The 27,992-nt window shown below is 45.7% G+C and overlaps 2 protein-coding genes across 4 annotated transcripts; both read left to right on the top strand.

The window, feature by feature from the left end:
• Window positions 1–1,393: 1,393 nt before the first annotated feature.
• Window positions 1,394–4,316, top strand: LOC109764347 (mRNA cap guanine-N(7) methyltransferase 2). Of its 3 annotated transcripts, none has more exons than XM_020323185.4 (12): window positions 1,394–1,694; window positions 1,823–1,921; window positions 2,033–2,111; window positions 2,209–2,306; window positions 2,391–2,462; window positions 2,547–2,656; window positions 2,798–2,908; window positions 2,991–3,083; window positions 3,191–3,259; window positions 3,453–3,541; window positions 3,616–3,695; window positions 3,778–4,316. In XM_020323185.4, the coding sequence occupies exons 2-12, from the start codon at window positions 1,841–1,843 to the stop codon at window positions 3,904–3,906; spliced, it is 1,011 nt and encodes a 336-aa protein (XP_020178774.1). In that variant the 5' UTR covers window positions 1,394–1,694; window positions 1,823–1,840; the 3' UTR covers window positions 3,907–4,316. The 3 variants fall into 3 exon arrangements, 2 of the variants coding, with proteins under 2 accessions (XP_020178774.1, XP_020178776.1); XM_020323187.4 differs by having other exon boundaries at window positions 3,781–4,203; XR_005768811.3 differs by lacking the exon at window positions 3,778–4,316 and having other exon boundaries at window positions 3,376–3,541; window positions 3,616–3,701.
• A 14,328-nt stretch (window positions 4,317–18,644) lies between these two features.
• On the top strand, window positions 18,645–20,087 carry LOC109764349 (cytosolic sulfotransferase 8). Its single transcript, XM_020323188.4, has one exon. It carries the CDS (start codon window positions 18,763–18,765, stop codon window positions 19,882–19,884), a length of 1,122 nt encoding a protein of 373 aa, XP_020178777.2. The 5' UTR covers window positions 18,645–18,762; the 3' UTR covers window positions 19,885–20,087.
• Window positions 20,088–27,992: the final 7,905 nt, after the last annotated feature.

Here is a 27,992-nt window from a genome sequence, read left to right as displayed (position 1 = left end):
CCGCCACAAAAATACTTTAGCTTCAATGTGTGTATTTTACCTGAGACTTTTAGGACCCACTCGACACATTTTGAATAGTTTAAGACCCGCGGAGGACGACTTACACACATTTAGGACCTAGTGTGAACGATTTCAAACTTTTAGGATCTACTTGACACACTTGGCATACTTTTAGGACCTCCAATGTATTTTACTATTAAAATAATGGATTTTTGAGACAATCGAGACATTTTTTAAATGGATAAATGAAGTTTACGCTGATCGATCCCAACTTCTAAAAACTGTCACGAAATCACTAGTTAAGGAGTACTCGTTGCAAAGATCACTCACACCTCCACAGGTTGCGACAAGTGGCATGCTGTATGTGCGCCACTTGTCGTAACCGGGGAGTTTTTTCCTTTTTTCGTAGATTCGTTTATTCAAAATATTTTATCTCTTTAACCGTGCGTCCAAATCTCGAACCGTTTTCACCGTTGGATTCCTCGCGTCGAGATCTTTAAAACTAGATCACATGTTGGTAGGTTTTGATGAACTTTTATTTCATGAAAAAACCGGACGAAAAAACCGAACCGGAAGCACGTGTTTTTCCCTTTTCCGAAAGAGGCATGCCTGTGCCTCTCGCGAAACCACAACCGTGCCTCTTGTGGAAGCAAAATCGTGCCTCTCGCGAAAGGAAAAAAAAGAGAAAGCACGTTTTTTTTCGTTTCAGAGTAGGCACGGCCGTGCCTCTCGCGAAAGCACAACCATGCCTCTCACGGAATCAAAACTGTGCCTCTCGTGAAAGAAAAAAAATAAAAACATGTTTTTTTTCGTTTTCGAGTGGCACGGCCGTGCCTCTCATGAAAGCACAACCGTGCCTCTCGCGGAAGCAAAACCGTGCCTCTCGCGGAAGGAAAAAAATAATAATCAGAAAACGCGTTTTTTTATTTCCGTTTCTGAGAGGCACGGCCGTGACTCTTGCGAAAGCACAACCGTGCCTCTTTCGAAAGCAAAACCGTGCCTTTCGCGGAAGGAAAAAAACAGAAAACACGTTTTTTTCGTTTCTGAGAGGCACGGCCGTGACTCTTGCGAGAGGAGAAGAAAAGAAAACGCGTTTTTTCGCGAAGTTTTCTTTTTGATTTTTTTATCCTAAAGTTCAGGAAGACCGGTGAAAAACCGATACATCGAAAAAAACTCATTTAAAAAACTGAAAAGACGTGCTGAAAAATAGAAAAAACGAAATCTGAAGAGAGCGTCTAGAGCGCGACACGTGGCGGGCGGCTGGGAGCGCGCAAGTGGCGTTGATCGTCACGTGAGGCTAGCAGGCCGCGTGGAGCAAAGCGGGCTCTGTCCCGCGGCTCAACAACTCGCTCTGGCCTGCTGTGGCCCAATGGAGTGTAGTCCGTGGCTCGTTGTTTGGCCCAGTTGCGAGAATCATATCGAGAGCGTCGTCTTCAGCAGCCACTCGCCGTTCTTGTCCGCCGCCGGAGCGTCTGTACGCGCCGCCGGAGAGCCCGGGCACGTCCCCTAGGCGCGGGTACGATAACACCCAAAGCCCCTCTCCACGGCTTCTTCTCCGCCGTCCCATACCGGCGCGGTACCGTCGGCGCTCGGTGCGCTACCTCTCCGCATCGCCGGCTGCGCGGTTTCGGCTCAACCCCATCGCGTCCCTGCTGCCTCGACCCCGTCCGCAGTTCTCGTGATTGGTTTCTAAGGTAGGAGCACCTTCTTCATCCATGATTTGTTAAACCCCGCTGAACCTCGAGAAATTTCGAGCGTGCACCGGCACGCCGTCTAGATCCGCCCCTGAATCCCCAACCATCGTCTACATGTTTATCCGCAGCTGCAGCAGAGACAGTGCATGGCCGCGGCACCACATCACCTGCTCTATGAATTCGCCAAGGCTGCACTCATCAAGATATTTGCATTTCCTTATGCCACGGTCTGTTGTACGCTCCTCTCTTTCATGATACCCAATTCGTTCCGGTTAGTGAACAACTGAGCAACAGAAACTTGATGCTGGCTTGCTTTTGCCCGTTGTAAAATGTTGCAGGTCTGCGACATGTACTGCAACGGTGGAGCTGATACAGAAAAGTGGGCTGATGCCCAAGCTGGTCGCTACATAGGAATTGGTAGGCCGACTCACTATAACCTGAGCCCCTACTTGTTTTCTTTGTTCAGAGTACCTGAATCTTTTGCTTATAGTGAACTTACTGCTTTCTGTGATAGATGCTTCTGCGTCAGCTGTCAGTAGTGACGACCGTGAACTGTGGGAGAACAAATGGAAACCTTTCACCACTGAGTTCATCGAGTTGAATCCTTCTGCTGTAATCTCCTTTCCCCACCCCTGCTTACTTGCATGAAATTGAAGTGTTCAGTGCTGATGGCATGTATTGTGGTCTGTATAACAGGATGACTTTGAAGCTCGGTTGCAAGAAAAGGGCATCCAAGCAGATATAGTTTGCTGCATGCAGAATTTACAGGCAAGTTGAGTTTTCTCCACCTCCGGAATATGGCATACTGTTAAGCTTTGCTAATCTTCAAAGTTTATCCATGTTGAAAGATAGTTATGCTTTGAAAGTGAGGAGCACGCAAAGAAGCTTCTCAATAATGTATCATCATTGCTCAAACCTGGAGGCTATTTCTTTGGCATAATTCCTGATTCATCTACAATATGGTATGGCCCCTCATACCATATATTCTCCAATTTAAAGATTAGTTACCACCTAATCTTTAATATATATTCTCCTATTTCAAATTTAGTTTGAACACCACTATTCTGATTCTTTGTGAGCTTAACGGCATTTTAATTTTGTAGGACTAAATATCAAAAGAATGTTGAGGCTTCACATAATAAGGGTCTGAAGGTTGTTCCAAATAGCATCCGCTCTGACAACTATACAATTACCTTCGAAATCGAGGAAGAAAAGTATGAGCTCAACTTCTGTATCTATGTACGTCTGAATAGGTTTGCTATCTTGAGGTTGAGGCATTACATCCAAATGGTGCAGGTTTCCCTTCTTCGGAAAGAAGTACCAACTCAAATTTGCAAATGAAGCGATGTTTGAGAATCATTGCCTAGTCCACTTTCCCAGCCTTATGAGGTTACCATTTTCTCATTCATTTCCAACATTTTGTTGTAGTCTTCCGTTCATGTAAACCAACAACTTGAATCACAAGGTTTTCACAATATTATAATATGTTGGAACAGATTAGCAAGGGAGGCTGGACTTGAATATGTGGAGATCCAGAACTTGACTGAGTTTTATGATGACAACAGGTGCCCGTATCTTATTGAACGCCTGTGTTATTTTCATGAAGTCATTTAATGCATAATGATTCATAGTAAAATTTATTTGTATAAGTTACTTTAATTTTGTCTCCTCTTTTCCACAGAAATGTAATGTGATTATACTACACTAATGAATGGTGGGCATATCTGATGGTTTATTTTGGTTCTGACTGACTTCCAGAACACAGTTTGCTCCAATGCTTGGTAGTTGTGGTGCCAATTTGGTTGACCCTCGTGGAAAGCTCATTGCTCGTTCCTATGATATTTTAGGTGCTGTACCCTTTTCCTGCATTGGGTTCATTCAAATATTCCAATTCGCTCAGTGCTTAATCTGATTTGTGCAGGCCTGTATTCGACTTTTGTATTCCAGAAGCCTGACCCAGATGCAATACCACCTGCTGTAACACCTGACCCAGATGAAGTGGTCTGCTCTTCCTTGCCAAACAGCACTAGATTTTTGTTTACTGTTTCAGTGGTGACTATTAGTTAACCCCTGATTGAAACAGCAGGAGCGGCTCTGGAGGCAGCAGGCGGCAGCGGATGATTTGAGGCGCCCACAGGGAGAGGTGATGCCAATAGACCCTGATCAGAAAGGGATCCTGGGCCCAGGACCTGCAGATATGAGGCTTAATTAGTTTGTCAGAAAACTCAGATGTAGATATAGGCTTGGGGGTAATTGTGCTCCCTCAGTTGATGGTGCATGGCCATGCTTGTGACCTCCCCTGTGTCGCTAGTTGATCTGAAGCTCATGTCAAAAGGGAAAAAGGTTGAGCTGAAGCTCACGCTGGTGGCTGATGCAAGTTTGGGCATTCATTGATGTCCACCAGGCCAATTTCCATGTGTGCTGTCATCACCAGTAGTCTAATTTCAAGTCATGTTGCATTAGGTCCTAACTAGTAGTACAAGGTATTTTGTGTGTGTGTGTAGAGGTACACTTAAGTTGCGTGCTTTGTATAACATGGCTTTTCAGAATTTTGTGGTAGTGTGACCGTGAAAGACTATCTTTCAGATGATACAACTATTGGTGAAAACAGTTTTTAATCAATTGACGGCAGCATGACATGGATGCACGGACAAACTAGCAAGAGTTATACCAGCTGATTACACAGAGTGGGAATATGATAATGCTGTTGCCAGCATCATTGATACCAACCACCTATTGTGGAATCAATCTACCAATGGCCAATTAAACTAGGGCGACGCTACATGTCTGCCGGTGGATTAATTGAAAACATCCGCCGCCTCCTACGTTGTTGGATGGAGCCACAAATAGTCATCGGATCTCCCCCAATGAAATGCGTCGTCAATTGCAACAAGGTAGATGTTCCACATAGATAATGTCAATTGCAACAAGGTAGATGTTCCACATAGATAATGTCGCGGGAGGACTTTAGCAACATAGGTGGTGTTGCAGTTTTTTTTGCCTTCGTAGTTTTTGCAGCATAGATGACGTTGCGGGAGGACTTTTGCAACATGAATAAATGGTGCAATTTTTTTTTTTGCGCGATGTCGTCTGTGGTGTGAATCGAGAAATTTCTGCAACAGAGATGATGTTGCGTGGAAGGACTTTTGCAACAAGGCCCTTGTTGCGGAAAGTATAAAAAGCATCATCGGCCGGAGCGACGACGAATAGCGAGAGGGGAGACCGAAGTGGCGCAGCTCGCCAGTGGTAGCTGGAGCACAAACTCGGGCGAGCGGGCGTAGGGAGATGGGGAAAGGAGGAGTTGGAGAGGAAGAGGAGAGGAGAAAGGACGACCAGCTCCTCCAACGATCACCGGCGGTTGATTCGACACTATTAGGGAAAACCCTAGCAGTAGCATGGTTTTTTTGCCTAGTAGTAGCGCGGGCGTCGGCGCTACAGCTAAACTCCAGCGTTACTGCCAAGTCTGTTAGCAGTAGCGTTTTTTTGGACCGTCGCTACTGCTAAGTAGTAGCAGCGTGGTCTTCACCCCGCGCTAGTACTATTCATATGTATGTCAATTCTTTTATTTTATACTGTATTTATACATCGTTATATAGTTTTTGATATAGTAGCAATTAAGAGATTGCTATATCATTATGATCATTAAGAGATTAATCCAACTTTTGGTCACATGAATCTAATCCGTGTTTCTTCCACCCAATGATATAATAACTCATCATGATCATAATAACTCATCATCATCATCGTAATAACAACTCATCATCATAGTCATATATGAACTAGCTCATCATTCTAGCACAATGTAGCACATAACTCATCATCATCATCATGATAACAACTCATCATCATGATAACAACTCATCACCATAGTCATATAGGAACTAGCTCATCATTCTAGCACAATGTAGCACATAACTCATCATCATCATGATAACAACTCATCATCATAGTCATATAAGAACTAGCTCATCATTCTAGCACAATGTCGCACATAACTACCTAAGACCTGCCACTCTCTCGAAGGTAAAATAGCATAAAACAGGTAAACCTCTGAATCTCCATTACGGAGAATACAGATGAACCTGTCTCCCATTTGTGGGCTGCACTTGATGTTGCCCCCAAGTAGTTCCTTGCGATCATTCTAAACTTTTCTCCAGTCTTTGATTGTGAGAACGTCATCTCTTTGATAAATCGTGTATGCACTACGGTGTCACGTAGGCCAACTTGGCCGTAAGCTAATAATGTTCATGTCACCTTTCATTTCCATAAGACGAGGTACAATCCGTCGGGAGTTTCAGTTGAATAACATCATAATAACATACTTAGCAAAATGTATAGTTTGGCTTCAGAAGAATGTATGCAAAAGATGCACTAGCGACATAGTAGGAAAAATCTTACCATGATACCTTGATGGATGTTACCGTAGTTCAACACGTGGACTAGTGGCATGTATTGATCATAACTTGGAGGAATAAGACGACTCGTCTTAAAAGTCTCAACATCTTTAATCCATGAAACAAAATGATTTATCTTCTCGCAAGTTAGCTCAGACCCATAAGTGTAGTAGGTTTTGTCTACTACTTTCCGTATATTTCTTGAAGAATGGAAATAAGTTGTCAAATATTTTTAAATAAACAATATAAATTACTTAATAAATAAATATGTTTGATAAACTCACATAGAGGTAGAAGTGGAAGCGTATCAACATCGACCCAAATGTCGATTTTATCTTCGTCGATGTTATCTTCAGGATCACCAAGATCGAAGTGACATGCATACCCTCCTGAAAACCATACACCTTGCATAGTGCTATCCAATTCGAGCAACCAAAATGAGAGTAGGTCACCGCATTGTGTAGCTTTACGGCAAAAGCACAACCATGTTGGGTCGTGAGGTGAACTCTCTTTGTCTCCATATTCGCATGATCTTCCAAATTCAGCTTCTCCAAGACATAACGTCTTGCATGGCAGGGGATGCACTAGTCGAATTGGAAAAAGCAGAAATTACACGTTGAAGAAGCAAAAGTCATGCTTAATTACGAAAAAAGACTTGTCGTCGTTGCGTACCGTACAAACATCGAAGGTCTCGTCGAGCTTAATAGTGAAGCACTGACCGTCTTCCAGGTGAAGCCTGTCGCACAGACCCCGGTCGTCGCCGCAGTAGTCGCACTCAGGGATCCTATCCCCGTCAGTCATTTCCTATGTTCATAATTCAAAGATTAAACTTCTGAAATTCAATATATGTACTACAAAAACTAAATTAGATCATTATTATTCATCACGGGTTGACTGTTGGTCTGTCAAATCTTTTCTTGAAAACTTTCATCTCATGTGGTGTATATGGTGGGCACTCCCTCTCTGATATACTCGACCGTCGGTGATGGTGGCTCCTCCCTTCATTCCCGAGTGCATCACACCAAAATGTCTAGCACACGGGAACGAAGGAGAAGCGACCCCCACGACAACAGTCGGGATTCTTCCTCTCTTATATTTCGACAGTATATGGTGGACACTCCCTCACAGTTATTTCAACCGTCGGTGATGGTCGCTTCCCTTCCTTCTCTCATGCATTACCAAAGGTATATCAAGAGTAGAAGGAAGAGGAAGCGACCCCCACGACAACAGTCAGGATTCTTCCTCTCTGATATTTCGACAGTATATGGTGGACACTCCCTCGCAGATATTTCGACCGTCGGTGATGGTCGTTTCCCCTCCTCTCGTGCATTACCAAGGTATATCACGAGAACAAGGAAGAGAAGCGACCCCCACGACAACAGTCGACATCCTTCCTTCAAGAACAGACTGAAAGTCACTCAAGTAGCATCGACAAACTGAAAGTCAACCCGTTACATATATGGAGCAATGACTAAAAAATGGCCTATGGTCTACCGGAATGTTGATTAATTCCTGTTCCGGCAAATCATGGGCACTCAATATTTCCTACTTTCTAGCACAAGTCATGCCAAAATTCATGAAAAAATCCGGAATGACCTTTGCTAAAACAGGACATATTGAGCGCCTGAAATTTGCCGGAACGGAAATTAATCAACACTCCGGCAAAACATAGGCCACTCGGAGTTTCGCCGCAAAATGCATCTATGCATCCATTTTGTCGGCATTTTTTAAAATCAACAATCAACAAAAGTGCAAAAATCACGAGAAAATTTCTATTACTAGTTTTTCTTACTAAAAATTTGTTGGAAATATGCCCTAGAGGCAATAATAAATAGGTTATTATTATATTTCCTTGTTCATGATAATCGTTTATTATCCATGCTAGAATTGTATTGATAGGAAACTCAGATACATGTGTGGATACATAGACAACACCATGTCCCTAGTAAGCCTCTAGGAGACTAGCTCGTTGATCAATAGATGGTTACGGTTTCCTGACCATGGACATTGGATGTCGTTGATAACGGGATCACATCATTAGGAGAATGATGTGATGGACGAGACCCAATCCTAAGCCTAGCACAAGATCGTGTAGTTCGTTTGCTCAAAGCTTTTCTAATGTCAAGTATCATTTCCTTAGACCATGAGATTGTGCAACTCCCGGATACCGTAGGAATGCTTTGGGTGTACCAAACGTCACAACGTAACTGGGTGGCTATAAAGGTGCACTACAGGTATCTCCGAAAGTGTCTGTTGGGTTGGCACGAATCGAGACTGGGATTTGTCACTCCGTGTAAACGGAGAGGTATCTCTGGGCCCACTCGGTAGGACATCATCATAATGTGCACAATGTGACCAAGGAGTTGATCACGGGATGATGTGAGTTACGGAACGAGTAAAGAGACTTGCCGGTAACGAGATTGAACAAGGTATCGGGATACCGACGATCGAATCTCGGGCAAGTAACATATCGATAGACAAAGGGAATTGCATACGGGATTGATTGAATCCCCGACATCGTGGTTCATCCGATGAGATCATCGTGGAACATGTGGGAGCCAACATGGGTATCCAGATCCCGCTGTTGGTTATTGACCTGAGAACGTCTCGGTCATGTCTGCATGGTTCCCGAACCCGTAGGGTCTACACACTTAAGGTTCGATGACGCTAGGGTTATAGGGAAAGTATGTACGTGGTTACCGAATGTTGTTCGGAGTCCCGGATGAGATCCTGGACGTCACGAGGAGTTCCGGAATGGTCCGGAGGTAAAGATTTATATATGGGAAGTCATGTTTTGGTTACCGGAAAAGTTTCGGGTGATATCGGTAATGTACCGGGACCACCGGAAGGGTCCCGGGGGTCCACCAAGTGGGGCCACCAGCCCCAGAAGGCTGCGTGGGCCAAGTGTGGGAGGGGACCAGCCCCAGGTGGGCTGGTGCGCCCCCCCACCAGGGCCCAAGGCGCATGGGAGAGTGGGAGGGGGCAAACCCTAGGTCCAGATGGGCCTTAAGGCCCACCCTAGTGGCGCCCCCCCTCTCCTCCCCTTGGCCGCCCCCCTTGGATGGGATCTAGGGCTGGCCGCCTCCTCTTGGGGTGGGAACCCTAGAGGGGGGCGCAGCCCCCTCCCCCCTATATATATAGTTGAGGTTTGGGCTGCCCAAGACACACGAGAACGTCTCTCTTTCGGCGCAGCCCTACCCCTCTCCCTCCTCCTCCTCTCCCGCGGTGCTTGGCGAAGCCCTGCGGGATTGCCATGCTCCTCCATCACCACCACGCCGTCGTGCTGCTGCTGGATGGAGTCTTCCCCAACCTCTCCCTCTCTCCTTGCTGGATCAAGGCGTGGGAGACGTCACCGGGCTACACGTGTGTTGAACGCGGAGGCACCGTTCTTGGTGCTTAGATCGGAATCAACCGTGATCTGAATCGCTACGAGTACGACTCCTTCATCCGCGTTCTTGCAACGCTTCCGCATCGCGATCTACAAGGGTATGTAGATGCACTCCCCTTCCCCTCGTTGCTAGATTACTCCATAGATTGATCTTGGTGATGCGTAGAAAATTTTGAATTTCTGCTACGTTCCCCAACAGTGGCATCATGAGCTAGGTCTATGCGTAGTTTCTATGCACGAGTAGAACACAAAGCAGTTGTGGGCGTAGATATTGCCAATTCTTCTTGCCGCTACTAGTCTTATCTTGTTTCGGCGGCATTGTGGGATGAAGCGGCCCGGACCGACCTTACACGTACGCTTACGTAAGACAGGTTCCACCGACTGACATGCACTAGATGCATAAGGTGGCTAGCGGGTGTCTGTCTCTCCCACTTTAGTCGGAACGGATTCGATGAAAAGGGTCCTTATGAAGGGTAAATATAAATTGGCATATCACGTTGTGGTCTTACGTAGGTAAGAAACGTTCTTGCTAGAAACCTATACAAGCCACGTAAAAAACTTGCAACAACAATTAGAGGACGTCTAACTTGTTTTTGCAGCATGTGCCTTGTGATGTGATATGGCCAGAAGATGTGATGAATGATATATGTGATGTATGAGATTGATCATATTCTTGTAATAGGAATCACGACTTGCATGTCGATGAGTATGACAACCGGCAGGAGCCATAGGAGTTGTCTTTATTTTTTGTATGACCTGCGTGTCATTGAATAACGCCATGTAAATTACTTTACTTTATTGCTAAGCGCGTTAGCCATAGAAGTAGAAGTAATCGTTGGCGTGACAACTTCATGAAGACACAATGATGGAGATCATGATGATGGAGATCATGGTGTCATGCCGGTGACAAAGATGATCATGGTGCCCCGAAGATGGAGATCAAAGGAGCAAAATGATATTGGCCATATCATGTCACTATTTGATTGCATGTGATGTTTATCATGTTATGCATCTTATTTGCTTAGAACGACGGTAGCATAAATAAGATGATCCCTCACTAAAATTTCAAGAGACGTGTTCCCCCTAACTGTGCACCGTTGCGAAGGTTCGTTGTTTCGAAGCACCACGTGATGATCGGGTGTGATAGATTCTAACGTTCGAATACAACGGGTGTTGACGAGCCTAGCATGTACAGACATGGCCTCGGAACACATGCAAAACACTTAGGTTGACTTGACGAGCCTAGCATGTACAGACATGGCCTCGGAACACAAGAGACCGAAAGGTCGAACATGAGTCGTATAGCAGATACGATCAACATGGAGATGTTCACCGATGATGACTAGTCCGTCTCACGTGATGATCGGACACGGCCTAGTTTGACTCGGATCATGTATCACTTAGATGACTAGAGGGATGTCTATCTGAGTGGGAGTTCAATAATCAGATGAACTTCATTATCATGAACATAGTCAAAAGGTCTTTGCAAATTATGTCATACGCTTTAGTTCTACTGTTTAAGATATGTTCCTAGAGAAAATTTAGTTGAAAGTTGGTAGTAGCAATTATGCGGACTGGGTCCGTGAACTGAGGATTGTCCTCATTGCTGCACAGAAGGCTTATGTCCTTAATGCACCGCTCGGTGTGCTGAACCTCAGCGTCGTCTGTAGATGTTGCGAAACATCTGGCATACACATTTTGATGACTACGTGATAGTTCAGTGCGTAATGCTAACGGTTTAGAATTGTGGCACCAAAGACGTTTTTGAAACGTCGCAGAACATATGAGATGTTCCGAAGACTGAAATTGGGATTTCAGACTAGTGCCCACGTCAAGAGGTATGAGACCTCTGACAAGTTTCTTAAGCCTAAAGACTAAGGGAGAAAAGCTCAATCGTTGAGCATGTGCTCAGATTGTCTGAGTGCCACAATCGCTTGAATCGAGTGGGAGTTAATCTTCCAGATGAGATAGTGATGGTTCTCCATAGTCACTGCCACCAAGCTATTAGAGCTTCGTGATGAACTATAACATATAAAGGATAGATGATGATCCTTGAGCAACTCGCGATGTTTGACACCGTGAGAGTAGAAATCAAGAAGGAGCATCAATTGTTGATGGTTAGTAAAACCACTAGTTTAAGAAGGGCAAGGGCAAAAGGGATACTTCATGAAACAGCAAGTCGTTTGCTGCTCTAGTGAAGAATCCCAAGGTTGAACCCAAACCCGAGACTAAGTGCTTCTGTAATGAGGGGAATGGTCACTGAAGCAGTACTACCCTAGATATTTGGTAGATGAGAAGGCAGGCAAGGTCGACAGAAGTATATTAGATATACATTATATGAATGTGTACTTTACTAGTACTCCTAGCAGCACCAGGGTATTAGATACCGGTTCGGTTGCTAAGTGTTAGTAACTCGAAATAAAAGCTGCGGAATAAATGGAGACTAGCTAAAGGTGAGATGACGATGTGTGTTGGAAGTGTTTCCAAGGTTGATGTGATCAAGCATCGCATGCTCCCTCTACCATCGAGATTGGTGTTTACGTTGAGCATAAACATGATTGGATTATGTTTATCGCAATACGGTTATTCATTTAAGGAGAATAATGGTTACTCTTTTTATTTGAATAATACCTTCAATGGTCTTGCACATAAAATAAATGGTTTATTGAATCTCGATCGTAGTGATACACATGTTCATGCCAGAAGTAATGATAGTACCACATACTTGTGGCACTGCTATTTGAGTCATATTGGGATAAAACGCATGAAGAAGCTCCATGTAGATGGATCTTTGGACTCACTCGTTTTTGAAAAGATTGAGACATGCGAATCATGTCTATTGGTATATATGCATGAAGAAACTCCATGCAGATGGATCGTTTGGACTCACTTGATTTTGAATCACTTGAGACATGCAAATCATACCACATGGGCAAGATGACTGAAAGGCCTCGTTTTCAGTAAGATGGAACAAGAGAGCAACTTATTGGAAGTAATACATTTTGATGTATGCAGTCCAATGAGTGCTGAGGCATGCAGTGGATATCGTTATGTTCTTACTTCACAGATGATTTGAGTAGATGCTGAGTGTATTTACTTGATGAAACACAAGTCTGAATTATTGAAAGGTTCAAGTAATTTCAGAGTGAAGTTGAAGATCGTCGTGACAAGAGGATAAAATGTCTATGATATGATCATAGAGATATCTGAGTTACGAGTTTGGCACACAATTAAGACATTGTGGAAAGTGTTTCACAATTAATACCGCCTGGAACACCATAGTGTGATGGTGTGTCCGAACATCATAACTGCACCCTATTGGATATGGTGCATACCATGATGTCTCTTATCGAATTACCACTATCGTTTATGGGTTAGGCATTAGAGACAACCGCATTCACTTTAAAAGGGGCACCACGCAATTCCGTTGAGACGACACCGTTTAGAGAAACCCAAGTTGTCGTTTCTTAAAAGTTTGGGGCTGCGATGCTTATGTGAAAAAGTTTCAGGCTGATAAGCTCGAACCCAAAGCGGATAAATGCGTCTTCATAGAATACCCAAAACAGTTGGGTATACCTCCTATTTCAGATCTGGAAGCAAAAGTAATTGCTTATAGAAACAGGTCCTTTCTCGAGGAAAAGTTTCTCTCGAAAGAATTGAGTGGGAGGATGGTGGAGACTTGATAAGGTTATTGAACCGTCACTTCAACTAGTGTGTAGCAGGGCACAAGAAGTTGTTCCTGTGGCACCTACACCAATTGAAGTGGAAGCTTATGATAGTGATCATGAAACTTCGGATCAAGTCACTACCAAACCTCGTAGGACGACGAGGATGCGTGCTACTTCAGAGTGGTACGTGATCCTGTCTGAGATATCATGTTGTTGGACAATACTGAACCTACGAGCTATGGAGAAGCGATGGTGGGCCCATATTCCGACAAATGGTTAGAAGCCATGAAATCCGAGATAAATGGATCTTTGAGAAGAAGACGGACGTGGACGGTAATGTTACCGTCTATGAAGCTCGACTTGTGGCAAAGAGTATTTCCACAAGTTCAAGGAGTTGACTACGATGAGATTTTCTCATCCGTAGCGATGCTTAAGTCTGTCGGAATCATGTTAGCATTAGCTGCATTTATGAAATCTGGCAGATGGATGTCAAAACAAGTTTTCGTAAGGAAAGGTTGTATGTGATACAATCAGAAAGGTTTTGTCGATCCTAAGGATGCTAAAAGGTATGCTAGCTCCAGCAATCCTTCCATGGACTAGAGCAAGCATCTCGGAGTCAGAATATACGCTTTGATGGAGTGATCAAAGTTTTTGGGTTTATACAAAGTTTGTTAGAAACTTGTATTTACAATAAAGTGAGTGGGAGCGCTACAACATTTCTGATAAGTATATGTGACTGACATATTGTTGATCCGAAATGATGTAAAAAAAATTCTGGAAAGCATAAAGGGTTGTTTGAGAGGAGTTTTTCAAAGGAAGACCTGGATAAAAGCTGCTTACATATTGGGCATCAAGATCTATAGAGATAGATCAAGACGCCCGATGATACTTTCAAAGAACGCACACCTTGACATGATTTTGAAAGAGTTCAGAATAGATCAGCAAAGAAGGAGTTCTTGGCTGTGTTACAAGGTGTGAGTATTGAGTAAGACTCAAGACCTGACCACAGCAGAAGAGAGAGAAAGGACGAAGGTCGTCCCCTATGCTTTAGACGTAGGCTCTACAGTATGCTATGCTGTGTACCGCACATGAAGTGTGCCTTGCCATGAGTTGGTCAAGGGGTACAATTGTGATCCGGGAATGGATCACATGACAGCGGTCGAACTTATCCTTAGTATCTAGTGGACTAAGGAATTTTCTCGATTATGGAGGTGAAAAGGAGTTCGTCGTAAAGGGTTACGTCGATGCGAACTTTGACACTAATCCGGATGACTCTGAGTAGTAAAACGGATTCGTATAGTAGAGCAATTATTTGAAATGGCTCCAAATTGCGCGTGGTAGCATCCACAAGATGACATAGATATTCGTAAAGCACACACGGATCTGAAAGGTTCAGACCCGTTGACTAATAACCTCTCTCAAAAGCATAACATGATCAAACCAGAACTCATTGAGTGTTAATCACATAGTGATGTGAACTAGATTGTTGGCTCTAGTAAACTCTTTGGATGTTGGTCACATGGTGATGTGACCTGTCAGTGTTAATCACATGGTGATGTGAACTAGATTATTGACTCTAGTGCAAGTGGGAGACTGTTGGAAATATGCCCTAGAGGCAATAATAAATAGGTTATTATTATATTTCCTTGTTCATGATAATCGTTTATTATCCATGCTAGAATTGTATTGATAGGAAACTCAGATACATGTGTGGATACATAGACAACACCATGTCCCTAGTAAGCCTCTAGGAGACTAGCTCGTTGATCAATAGATGGTTACGGTTTCCTGACCATGGACATTGGATGTCGTTGATAACGGGATCACATCATTAGGAGAATGATGTGATGGACGAGACCCAATCCTAAGCCTAGCACAAGATCGTGTAGTTCGTTTGCTCAGAGCTTTTCTAATGTCAAGTATCATTTCCTTAGACCATGAGATTGTGCAACTCCCGGATACCGTAGGAATGCTTTGGGTGTACCAAACGTCACAACGTAACTGGGTGGCTATAAAGGTGCACTACAGGTATCTCCGAAAGTGTCTGTTGGGTTGGCACGAATCGAGACTGGGATTTGTCACTCCGTGTAAACGGAGAGGTATCTCTGGGCCCACTCGGTAGGACATCATCATAATGTGCACAATGTGACCAAGGAGTTGATCACGGGATGATGTGAGTTACGGAACGAGTAAAGAGACTTGCCGGTAACGAGATTGAACAAGGTATCGGGATACCGACGATCGAATCTCGGGCAAGTAACATATCGATAGACAAAGGGAATTGCATACGGGATTGATTGAATCCCCGACATCATGGTTCATCCGATGAGATCATCGTGGAACATGTGGGAGCCAACATGGGTATCCAGATCCCGCTGTTGGTTATTGACCGGAGAACATCTCGGTCATGTCTGCATGGTTCCCGAACCCGTAGGGTCTACACACTTAAGGTTCGATGACGCTAGGGTTATAGGGAAAGTATGTACGTGGTTACCGAATGTTGTTCGGAGTCCCGGATGAGATCCCGGACGTCACGAGGAGTTCCGGAATGGTCCGGAGGTAAAGATTTATATATGGAAAGTCCTGTTTTGGTTACCGGAAAAGTTTTGGGTGATATCGGTAATGTACCGGGACCACCGGGAGGGTCCCGGGGGTCCACCAAGTGGGGCCACCAGCCCAAAAAGGCTGCGTGGGCCAAGTGTGGGAGGGGACCAGCCCCAGGTGGGCTGGTGCGCCCCCACCAGGGCCCAAGGCGCATGGGAGAGTGGGAGGGGGCAAACCCTAGGTCCAGATGGGCCTTAAGGCCCACCCTAGTGGCGCCCCCCTCTCCTCCCCTTGGCCGCCCCCCTTGGATGGGATCTAGGGCTGGCCGCCTCCTCTTGGGGTGGGAACCCTAGAGGGGGGCGCAGCCCCCTCCCCCCTATATATATAGTTGAGGTTTGGGCTACCCAAGACACACGAGAACGTCTCTCTTTCGGCGCAGCCCTACCCCTCTCCCTCCTCCTCCTCTCCCGCGGTGCTTGGCGAAGCCCTGTGGGATTGCCACGCTCCTCCATCACCACCACGCCGTCGTGCTGCTGCTGGATGGAGTCTTCCCCAACCTCTCCCTCTCTCCTTGCTGGATCAAGGCGTGGGAGACGTCACCGGGCTGCACGTGTGTTGAACGCGGAGGCACCGTTCTTCGGTGCTTAGATCGGAATCAACCGCGATCTGAATCGCTACGAGTACGACTCCTTCATCCGCGTTCTTGCAACGTTTCCGCATCGCGATCTACAAGGGTATGTAGATGCACTCCCCTTCCCCTCGTTGCTAGATTACTCCATAGATTGAGCTTGGTGATGCGTAGAAAATTTTGAATTTCTGCTACGTTCCCCAACAAAATTTATATTACCAAAAATACCCTAGTTCTAACCCTAACATCTATCCACCCATCCATCCATCCATCTATCCATCCATCCATCCATCCATCCATCTATCTATCTATCTATCTATCTATCTATCTATCTATCTATCTATCTATCTAATCTATTAAAAAAACCTCCATTCTACGTATATTTTGTATTTTATTCTATTCAAAATACCTACATTCTATTCATATAAGCTATATGTTCTATTTTATTTAGAAAACCTACATTCTACAATCAAATTCTACCTAATTTTTATTACTAAGAATCTCTATACCTAATTTTTTTACTAAAAATTTCTATACAAAGAGAGGTGGGGAGAGGAGGGAGGAGTGAGGAGGAGGAGGAGGAGGGAGGAGGGAGGAGTGAGGAGGGCAGTGTGGGACGGGGGAGGAGAGAGAAGAGAGGAGGAGGGCAGTGTGGGAGGGGGGAGGAGAGAGAAGAGAGGAGGAGGGCAGTGGGAGGAGGGAGGAAGGCATCAGGAGGAGAGGGAGGAGGAAGATACCTCTGTGGCGACGGCTTTGGCAGGCGACAGCGGCGGAGGGCGACGACAATAGCGGGCGTCGGCGACGGAGCAAGGCAATGCGAAGGGAGATGGAGAGGACGGAAAGTGGAGAATGGGAGTGATGTGAGGCCGTGCGTGCGGAGAAGATAAGGTGGGCTTAGCAGCAGCGCGAGTCCCTGACCCACGCTACTGCAAGGCCTCTTAGCTATAGCGCGTGGCTGTAGCCCACGCTACTGCTAAGCAGGGCCTGTGGGCTGGGCCCGGGCTGGCTGTAGTAGCAACGGGTGTAGGGGGACTGCGCTACTGCTATTTGCATTAGCAGTAGTGCGGACACATGACGGATGCTACTACTGCAGCCAGCCCCTGGGGTAATGGCGGGGCCCGGTTAGCAGTAGCGCCTGTTGGAGGGAACACGCTACAGCTAAAGAATACTTGCATCGCTTGTTTTCGGTGCTTGCTATTGCTAAGTACTAGTAGCGCGTTCGTCTAACTATCGCTACTGTTACATGTCTACCTATAGGGATTTGCCTAGTAGTGTGAGAGAGCGGCTTGCAGTAGTGTGCAGGATGACTAGCTTGCTGCGACACTTGTGGCGTGTGGCGGTCGTGGAGCACGGCTGAGAGGATGACACGGAAAGTAGATAAGGATAAGGACAACAACGTAGTATGATGCTCGGTTCATTTCATAGAGGACACATGTTGAACGTTGGAAGCGACGGACGCAGTGCTTGTAATCCACCGGGTGATGGGAATCTACGCTATGCGTCCGTCGATGGGTTAATTGAAAACATCCACCGCCTCCTACGTCGTTAGATTGAGCCACAAATAGCCATCGGATCTCCTCGATGAGATGCATCGCCAATTGCAACAAGGTAGTTGTTGCACAGCTCGCTCTGCAACAGTTGCTTTGTTGCAAACCACCAAAGTGCTATTTTTGCCCGAAATTTTTATTTTTGTCTTCAATTTCTTTTTATAGCATAGATGATGTTATGGGAGGATTTTTGCAACATGAATAATGTTGCAGAATTTTTTTACTGAAAAGATGATGGCTATGGTGTGAATCGAGAAATTTCTGCAACAGAGATGATGTTGCGCGGAAGGACTTTTGCAACAAGGCCCTTGATGCGGAAAGTATAAAAAAAACATCGTCGGCCGGAGCGAGGACGGACAGCGAGAGGGGAGGCCGAAGCGGCGCAACTCGCCAATGGTGGCTGGAGCACAGCTCGGGCGAGCCGACGTAAGGAGACGGGGAAAGGAGTTGGAGAGGAAGAGGAGAGGAGAAAGGACGGCCAGCAGTGTCCACCGACGATCACCAGCGGCGGACTCAAGAGAGCGGCTTGTAGTAGTGTGCAGGATGACTGGCTTGCTGCGGCACTTGTGGCGTGTGGCCCTGGAGCACGGCTGAGAGGAAGACACGAAGAATAGATAAGGATAAGGACAAGGACGTAGTATGTTGCTCGGTCCATTTCACACAAGACACGTGTTGAACGTTGGAAGCGGCGGACGCAGTGCCGTGACGGAAATCTTTTCCCATTAAACTACGAAATACAAGATATATAAGTATGGCAACATCACTGCCGTCTTGTTGTCTTGTTTGGAGACGAACGTGGCCAAATAATTTGATGTGGCAATAAGAAAATGAGCTGTTGAGTTTGTGTATACGCCGTGGTGGCAGCCACCACACAAGTTGTACCGGGAGCAATATGCTCCATGTGCATCGCCACTCTTCTACCTATTATAAGATGCACCTTATGCTACCGCCACCTTATCCCTGCTCATACCTTAGCTTGGACTGTTTGCCGTACGATGTCCTCCTCCTCCTCCACCCCAGCCTTTCCGCCGCAAGAGGGCGATGCCGAAACCAACGAGGAGCTCTACGGGCAGTTCACCGAGCTGGCGTCCTCCTGGCCGTGCTCCGGGGGCCTCTCCAGGGCGAAACTGCTCTACCGCCATGAGAAGGGCTGGTACAGCACCCTGCCTCCGATGGTCGGCGCGATGGTCGCCGACGCACGCTTCGCCGCGCGCCCCTCGGACATCGTCGTCGCCACCATGCCCAAGTCCGGCACCACGTGGATGAAGGCGCTCCTCTACTCCACGGTCCACCGGAGGGAGCACGCCCCGGGCGGCCCCGGCCACCCGTTCAACTCCCTCGGCCCGCACGACTGCGTCCGCCACCTGGAGTACCAGCTCTACACGCGCAACAGGGTCCCGGACCTCGACGGGCTCCCGGACCCGAGGCTCCTCGCCACGCACGTCCCGCTCGCGTCGCTGCCGAGGTCCGTCGCCGCGTCGGGGTGCCGGATCGTGTACGTGTGCCGCGACCCCAAGGACACCCTGGTCTCGACGTGGAGCTTCGTGAACAAGTTCAGGGCCGAGGACGGGCTGGAGCCGATCCCGGTCGAGGCCGCCGCCGGCTACTTCTGCGACGGCGTGTCGGCGTCCGGGCCGTACTGGGACCACGTCCTCGGGTACTGGCGCGCGCACCTGGCGAACCCCGAGCGGGTGCTCTTCTTCCGGTACGAGGAGATGAGCCGGGACCCTGCGGCACACGTGCGGAGGCTGGCGGAGTTTGTCGGGCGCCCGTTCAGCGCGGAGGAGGAGGAAGACGGCGCGGTGGACGCCGTCGTCAAGCTGTGCTCGTTCGAGCACATGACCGGGCTCGAAGCGACCAAGAGCGGCAAGACGGAGCTTGTGTTGGGCGCTGTGGAGAACAGCTCGTTCTTCCGGCGCGGCCTGGTCGGGGATTGGGAGAACCATCTCTCGCCGGAGACAGCACGAAGGATTGACGCCATTACCGAGGCTAAGTTTAGGGGTTTCGGTCTCTCTGTCTAGCCAGCATTCGATATCCACGTATCATTCAATATTCGCATACGTGTGCCGCTAGTATATGTCAACAAGGGAGTGGCATATTGTGTTGATATTGAAATTGTGGCCGCAAGTTTGGAATTATGGATTGGGGCCAGGCAGTACTGATTAGAGCATCTCTCCAACGCTAGCCCCATTTTAGAACGAGAATAAATAGAGATGCTTATACATTTTCAGCCTCTAAATATTACACTCAACTCTGATAGCAACCTTCATCTTCTACCCCCCCATTTTTCTTACCTAAGAGTATCTTTAGCAGATCTGCTATATCCTCGCCGGCCCTTATAATTCCGACGGTTTTAGAGTTTTTGACCTTTTTCGGGCTTGAACAAATCCCGTAAAAATGGCCCAGCCCGTAAAAAATATGCAGGCGGCCCGCAAATCCCCCCTCCGCCGTTGAATGTATGGGGTCAGGGCGTTTTAGGGTTCACGTCCTTGATATTCTCCACCCCCTCCAGCTTCTCCTTTCTCTTCGACGAGTGATTCCGCCCGTTTCTTTCCTTTTTTCGCAGATCCATGGCCAGAGGTTCTCGCGGGCGTGGGTCCACGGCGGGTCGCCGCCGCGCACGAGGCGGAGACCAGCAGCTCCAGCCGGCTGCCGTCGAGCCATGGCGTTCCAACCAGGCGCGCGAACTCGGCTGCCACTGCCGCAGTGAAGGTTGGAGCGTGTGGGCCTGCTTATACATTTTAGAACGAGGCGCCCGCACACGAAGAGGTGACGGGAAGCGGATGAGGAGCTCCTCGCGGCAAAGAACACGGTTGCGGCCGGAGAAGAAGGCTCCGCCAAAAGGCTCGCCGCCGCAAAGGAGGACCACGCGTACGCCCATGCTTGCCGGAGGTTGGAGGAGACGTTCTACCTCGGCGTCGACTACTGAGCCGGCCTTCCCTAGGTTTAAATTAGTTTGATCTATGTTTTGTGCTATGTATGATGTATGAGGAACTCCGGTTGTGTTGCTCTGAACTTTTTAGCGTAAACGAGATTTTAAATATGCAGTACGTTTGAGTGGATCTATTCTGCCGGGAGCTTTGAGTTCCCGCAAAATCATTTTAGGGGGCAGTACCGGTTTATAGCAGAGCTGCTAGGGATGCTCTAACACTGCCATGTGGGACCCACCCATCCGAATTTGAAATTTCTTTTCTTTTTCCTCTTTTCTGATGCCTCACTCGCCTCCAACTACAAGAAAGACACGAGGGGCTTGTTTGGTAAGCTGCATCATTTTTTGTCCCTTTGCATGTGTAACTTAGCTCAGCTTCGTTGAGCAAATGGAGCCTAAAAACCATGTTATGCATGTAGTTTGGTAGCCTACGTTGCATCAGTGACCAGATTATGCCTCCTATTTGGTGGCCTACATTTGTGCTTTGTGGGTCAGCAGATGCAAATCACAACTGTTTGGCTGTGTGCACTGGGATGTTCTGATCATCCCTTTCAAATGCGACGGCCTTACCATCCAAATGCAGCACACTTCATAGCAGACGTCACATATGAACATCAACACAATTAACACGCAATTTATCAGTGCATACGACAGATTACACACTACCACATCAGTTTAAAAGACATCCCGTGCACAACCCCAAGGCATTGACACTTTGGCAAAATATTACAAGTTTAATAGCAAACTGACGACCCACGACAAGTTCAGAACATTCCAACACTAGACAGTTAATTTAGACACACACAAACTAGAGAGGAGGAAGAGCACGACTGATGTCGCCCTGACTCTGCGGATGGTGGAGGTGCCGATGCTGTATGAGTTATGTGATTTGGTGAACGAATGTTGTTCGGAGTCCCGGATTAGATCACGACATGACGAGGAGTCTTGAAATGGTCGAGAGGTAAAGATTGATATATAGGACCATGGTATTCGGACACTGGAAGTGTTCCGGGGGTACCGGGTACATATCGGGTCACCGGAAGGGGTTCCGGGCACCCCCCGACAACTATATGGGCCTAATGGGCCAAGAGGGGGACAGACCAGCCCCTAAGGGGCTGGTGCGCCCCCCATGTAGGCCGAATTAGGAGGGGAAGGAAAGAGGGGAAGGGAGAAGGAAAGGGGAGGCACTACTGGAATCAGCAGATTTGCCGTCTACCCACTCTTTGCCGTCCGCTGGTAGGCTTTGCCATCAGCCACCAGAAAGCGGACGGCAAAGAGGCAGCGGACGACAAAGGTAGGCTTTGCCATCAGTCAACTCTTTGCCGTCAGCTAACAGATGGCAAAGCCTCTTTGCCGTCTACTAGTAGACGACAAAGAGGGGGTTTGGCCCACTGACTGCTAAACCCTAACAGACCCCCCTCTTTGCTGTCTGGCTGTTAAACCCTAACGGACCCCCCCTCTTTGTCGTCTGCTAGCAGACGACAAAGGTGAGGCGGACGACAAACTTTAAAATTAACTTAACGGGCCGCGCCCTCGTCGTCGCCCTCTCTCTTTCTCCTCTCCTCTTTCCTCCTCGCCCGACGAGCACCGCTGCCGCCCCGCCACCCCACCGGCCCACCCCCTCTCCGTCGCCGCGCCTCCTTGCCACCCCGCTTCGTCGCCGCCACATCACCGCCCCCTCCCCGCCCGGTCGCCGCCCCTCCCTGCCACCCCGCGCCGTCGCCGCCGCACCCTCCCCGCCTCGTCGCTGCCCCCTCCCCGCCTCGTCGCCGCCCCCTCCCTGCCTCCCTGATACGTCTCCAACGTATCTATAATTTTGATGTATTCATGCCATGTTTACAATATTTTTACATGATTTTGGTATGATTTGATTAGAACTAACCCGGGCTGACGCTGTTTTCAGCAGAACTACCGTGGTGTTGTTTTGTGCAGAAATAAAAGTTCTCGGAATGCGCTGAAAATCAACGGAGATTTTTTCTGGAAAATATAAAAAATACTGGAACGAAGAGTTACCGGAGGGGAGTCCCGTGTGCCCCACGAGGGTGGAGGGCGCCCCCACCCCCCGGGGCACGCCCCTGTGCCTCGTGGACTCTCCGTGGGGCCCCCTGACTTGTTCTCGACGCCAACCTCTCCTATAAATCCCCAAACCTCTAGAAAATAACCTAGATCTGGAGTTCCGCCGCCGCAAGCCTCTGTAGCCACGAAAACCAATCGGGACCCTGTTCCGGCACCCTGCCGGAGGGGGAATCCCTCACCGGTGGCCATTTTCATCGTCCCGGCGCTCTCCATGACGAGGAGGGAGTAGTTCACCCTCGGGGCTGAGGGTATGTACCAGTAGCTATGTGTTTGATCTCTCTCTCTCTCATGTTCTTGATTTGGCACGATCTTGATGTATCGCGAGCTTTGCTATTATAGTTGGATCTTATGATGTTTCTCCCCCTCTATTCTCTTGTAATGGATTGAGTTTTCCCTTTGAAGTTATCTTATCGGATTGAGTCTTTAAGGATTTGAGAACACTTGATGTATGTCTTGCGTGGGATACCTGTGGTGACAATGGGGTATTCTATTGATCCACTTGATGTATGATTTGGTGATCAACTTGCGGGTTCCGTGACCTTGGGAATCTATGCATAGGGGTTGGCACACGTTTTGGTCTTGACTCTCCGGTAGAAACTTTGGGGCACTCTTTGAAGTTCTTTGTGTTGGTTTGAATAGATGAATCTGAGATTGTGTGATGCATGTCATATAATTATACCCACGGATACTTGAGGTGACATTGGAGTATCTAGGTGACATTAGGGTTTTGGTTGATGTGTGTCTTAAGGTGTTATTTTACTACGAACTCTAGGGCTGTTTGTGACACTTACAGGAATAGCCCAACGGATTGATCGGAAAGAATAACTTTGAGGTGGTTTCGTACCCTACAATAATCTCTTCGTTTGTTCTCCTCTATTAGTGATTTGGAGTGACTCTTTGTTGCATGTTGACAGATAGTTATATGATCCAGTTATGTTATTATTGTTGAGAGAACTTGCACTAGTGAAAGTATGAACCCTAGGCCTTATTTCGAAGCATTGCAATACCGTTTACACTCACTTTTACCACTTGCTACCTTGCTGTTTTTATAATTTCAGATTACAAAAACCTATATCTACCATCCATATTGCACTTGTATCACCATCTCTTTGCCGAACTAGTGCACCTATACAATTTACCATTGCATTGGGTGTGTTGGGGACACAAGAGACTCTTTGTTATTTGGTTGCAGGGTTGTTTGAGAGAGACCATCTTCATCCTAAACCTCCCATGGATTGATAAACCTTAGGTCATCCACTTGAGGGAAATTTGCTACTGTCCTACAAACCTCTGCACTTGGAGGCCCAACAACGTCTACAAGAAGAAGGTTGTGTACTACACATCAAGCTCTTTTCTGGCGCCGTTGCCAGGGAGGCGAGGAAAGCGGCACTAACACCCCGTCAACTAAGCTCTTTTCTGGCGCCGTTGCTGGGGAGGTTAGTGCTTGAAGGTATATCTTTAGATCTTGCAATCAAATCTTTTTGTTTCTTGTTTTATCACTAGTTTAGTCTATAAAAGAAAACTACAAAAAATGGAATTGAGGTTGCCTCATATGCTTCATCTTTTTAATGTCTTTCGTGAAAATGATGGAAAGAAAAATTGTGCCCAAGTGCTAGAAGAAGAATGCATTAAAATATTTGGCACTAAATATTTGAATGATGAGCATGATTGCAATGTTGTTAGTATGAATTCCTTGAATATCCATGATGCTAATGATATGCAAAGCCATAAGCTTGGGGATGCTATATTTGATGAAGATGATATTTTTTGTCCCCAAGTCTTGATGAGCAAATTTATTATGATGAAAGCATGCCTCCTATTTATGATGATTATTGTGATGACTTGTATGCTATTAAGAATAATGATAACCATGAAACTTGTCATCATGATTTTAGTTTTCATTTGGATTATGCCTCTCATGATAATTATTTTGTTGAGTTTGCTCCCACTACTATTCATGAGAAGGAATTTGCTTATGTGGAGAGTAATAAAAATTCTATGCTTGTGCATCATGAAAATAGTGCTTTATGTGATAGTTATATTGTTGAATTCATTCATGATGCTACTGAAAATTATTATGAGGGAGGAATATATGCTGGTAGGAATTGCAATAATATCAAGTTTCCTCTCTATGTGCTTAAAGTTGTAAAGTTATGCTTGTTTTGCCATCGTATGCTAGTTGATTATTGTTCCCATAAGTTGTTTGCTCACAACATCCCTATGGATAGGAAGTGGGTTAGACTTAAATGTGTTAGTAATATGCTTCATGATGCTCTCCTTATGTTTCAATTCTTATCTTTTATACGAGCATCATTGAAATCATCATGCCTAGCTAAAAAGGCAATAAAGAAAAGCGCTTGTTGGGAGACAACCCAATATTTACCTTTACTGTTTTTGTGTGTTCACATGATTATTCTACTGTAGTAATCATGTTTTATAGCTTTTGTTTCAAAAAATTGCCAAGTAAGACCTTTAGGATAGCTTACGGTGACAATTGTGTTGATCCTGCTGAAAATCAGAAACTTTTGCGCCCAGTAAATTAGTTTTGATAATTCACAGAAACGTGGTTTTGATCTGATTCTTTTTGCTCTGGATTGGTCCAAAATTGCTCAGGTTTTCCTAATTTTGTAGGATTTTTGGAGTTACAGAAGTATTCGGGAGTTACAGATTACTAGAGACTGTTCTATTTTTGACAGATTCTGTTTTCTATGTGTTGTTTGCTTATTTTGATGAATCTATGAGTAGTATCGGAGGGTATGAACCATAGAGAAGTTGGAATACTGTAGATATAACACCAATATTAAATTAGAATGAGTTGATAACAGTACCGAAGTGGTGGTTTTATTTTCTTATACTAACGGAGCTTACGAGTTTTCTGTTGAGTTTTGTGTTGTGAAGTTTTCAAGTTTTGGGTATGGACTATGGAATAAGGAGTGGCAAGAGCCTAAGCTTGGGGATGCCCAAGGCACCCCAAGGCAATATTCAAGGACAACCAAGAGCCTAAGCTTGGGGATGCCCCGGATGGCATCCCCTCTTTCGTCTTCGTTCATCGGTAACTTTACTTGGAGCTATATTTTTACTCACCACATGATATGTGTTTTTCTTGGAGCGTCACTTTATTTTATTTTGTTTTGCTTGCTGTTTGAATAAAATCCCAAGATCTGAAATTCTTAAATGTTAGAGAGTCTTCACATAGTTACACAATTATTAGACTACTCATTGATCTTCACTTATATCTTTTGGAGTAGTTTGTCATTTGCTCTAGTGCTTCACTTATATCTTTTTAGAGCACGGCGGTGGTTTTATTTTGAAGAAATAGATGAACTCTCATGCTTCACTTATATTATTTTGAGAGTCTTAAACAGCATGGTAATTTTCTTTGGTTATGAATTTAGTCCTAATATGATAGGCATCCAAGAGGGATATAATAAAAACTTTCATATAAAGTGCGTTGAATACTATGAGAAGTTTGATTCTTTATGATTGTTTTGAGATATGAAGATGGTGATATTAGAGTCATGCTAGTAGAGTAGTTGTGAATTTGAGATATACTTGTGTTAAAATGTTGTGATTCCCGTAGCATGCACGTATGGTGAACCGTTATGTGACGAAGTTGGAGAATGATTTATTTATTGATTGTCTTCCTTATGAGTGGCGGTCGGGGACGAGCGATGGTGTTTTCCTACCAATCTATCCCCCTAGGAGCATGCACGTAGTACTTTGTTTCGATAACTAATAGATTTTTGCAATAAGTATGTGAGTTCTTTATGACTAATGTTGAGTCCATGGATTATACGCACTCTCACTCTTCCACCGTTGCTAGCCTCTCTAGTACCGCGCAACTTTCGCCGGTACCATAAACCCACCATTACCTTCCTCAAAACACCCACCATACCTACCTATTATGGCATTTCCATAGCCATTCTGAGATATATTGCCATGCAACTTTCCACCGTTCCGTTTATTATGACACGCTCCGGATCCATCATTGTCATATTGCTTTGCATGATCATGTAGTTGACATCGTATTTGTGGTAAAGCCACCTTCATAATTTTTTCATACATGTCACTCTTGAATCATTGCACATCCCGGTACACCGCCGGAGGCATTCAAATAGAGTCATATCTTGTTCTAAGTATTGAGTTGTAATTCTTGAGTTGTAAGTAAATAGAAGTGTGATGATCATCATTATTAGAGCATTGTCCTGTGTGAGGGAAAAAAAGAGAGGCCAAAGAATCCAATGAAAAAAGAGAGGCCAAAGAAGCGAAACAAAAAAAAGAGAGAAGGGGCAATGCTACTATCCTGTTACCACACTTGTGCTTCAAGTAGCACCATGATCTTCATGATAGAGAGTCTCTTATTTTGTCACTTTCATATACTAGTGGGAAATTTTCATTATAGAACTTGGCTTGTATATTCCAACGATGGGCTTCCTCGAATGCCCTATGTCTTCATGATCAAGCAAGTTGGATGCACACCCACTTAGTTTCTTTTTCATAAACTTATAGTTCTAGTGCATCCGTTGCATGGCAATCCCTACTCACTCACATTGATATCTATTGATGGGCATCTCCATAGCCCGTTGATACGCCTAGTTGATGTGAGACTATCTCCTTCTTTTTTGTCTTCTCCACAACCACCATTCTATTAAACCTATAGTGCTATGTCCATGGCTCACGCTCATGTATTGCGTGAAAGTTAAAAAAGTTTGAGAATACTAAAGTATGAAACAATTGCTTGGCCGAAACCGGGGTTCTGCATGATTTGAATATTTTGTGTGATGAATATGGAGCATAGCCAAACTATATGATTTTGTAGGGATAAACTTTCTTTGGCCATGTTATTTTGAGAATACATAATTGCCTTGTTAGTATGCTTGAAGTATTATCATTCTTATGTCAATTTTAAACTTTTGTTTTGAATCTTATGGATCTGAATATTCTTGCCACAATAGAGAAGATTACATTGATAAATATGTTAGGTGGCATTCCACATCAAAAATTCTGTTTTTATCATTTACCTACTCGAGGACGAGCATGAATTAAGCTTGGGGATGCTTGATACGTCTCCAACGTATCTATAATTTTTGATGTATTCATGCCATGTTTACAATATTTTTACAT

Source organism: Aegilops tauschii, chromosome 2 (assembly GCF_002575655.3).
Source record: "Aegilops tauschii subsp. strangulata cultivar AL8/78 chromosome 2, Aet v6.0, whole genome shotgun sequence".
NCBI classification, from domain to species: domain Eukaryota; kingdom Viridiplantae; phylum Streptophyta; class Magnoliopsida; order Poales; family Poaceae; genus Aegilops; species Aegilops tauschii.
The sequence above is the reverse complement of the archived record's forward strand: the minus strand, read 5'-3'. Positions and strand labels throughout refer to the sequence as shown.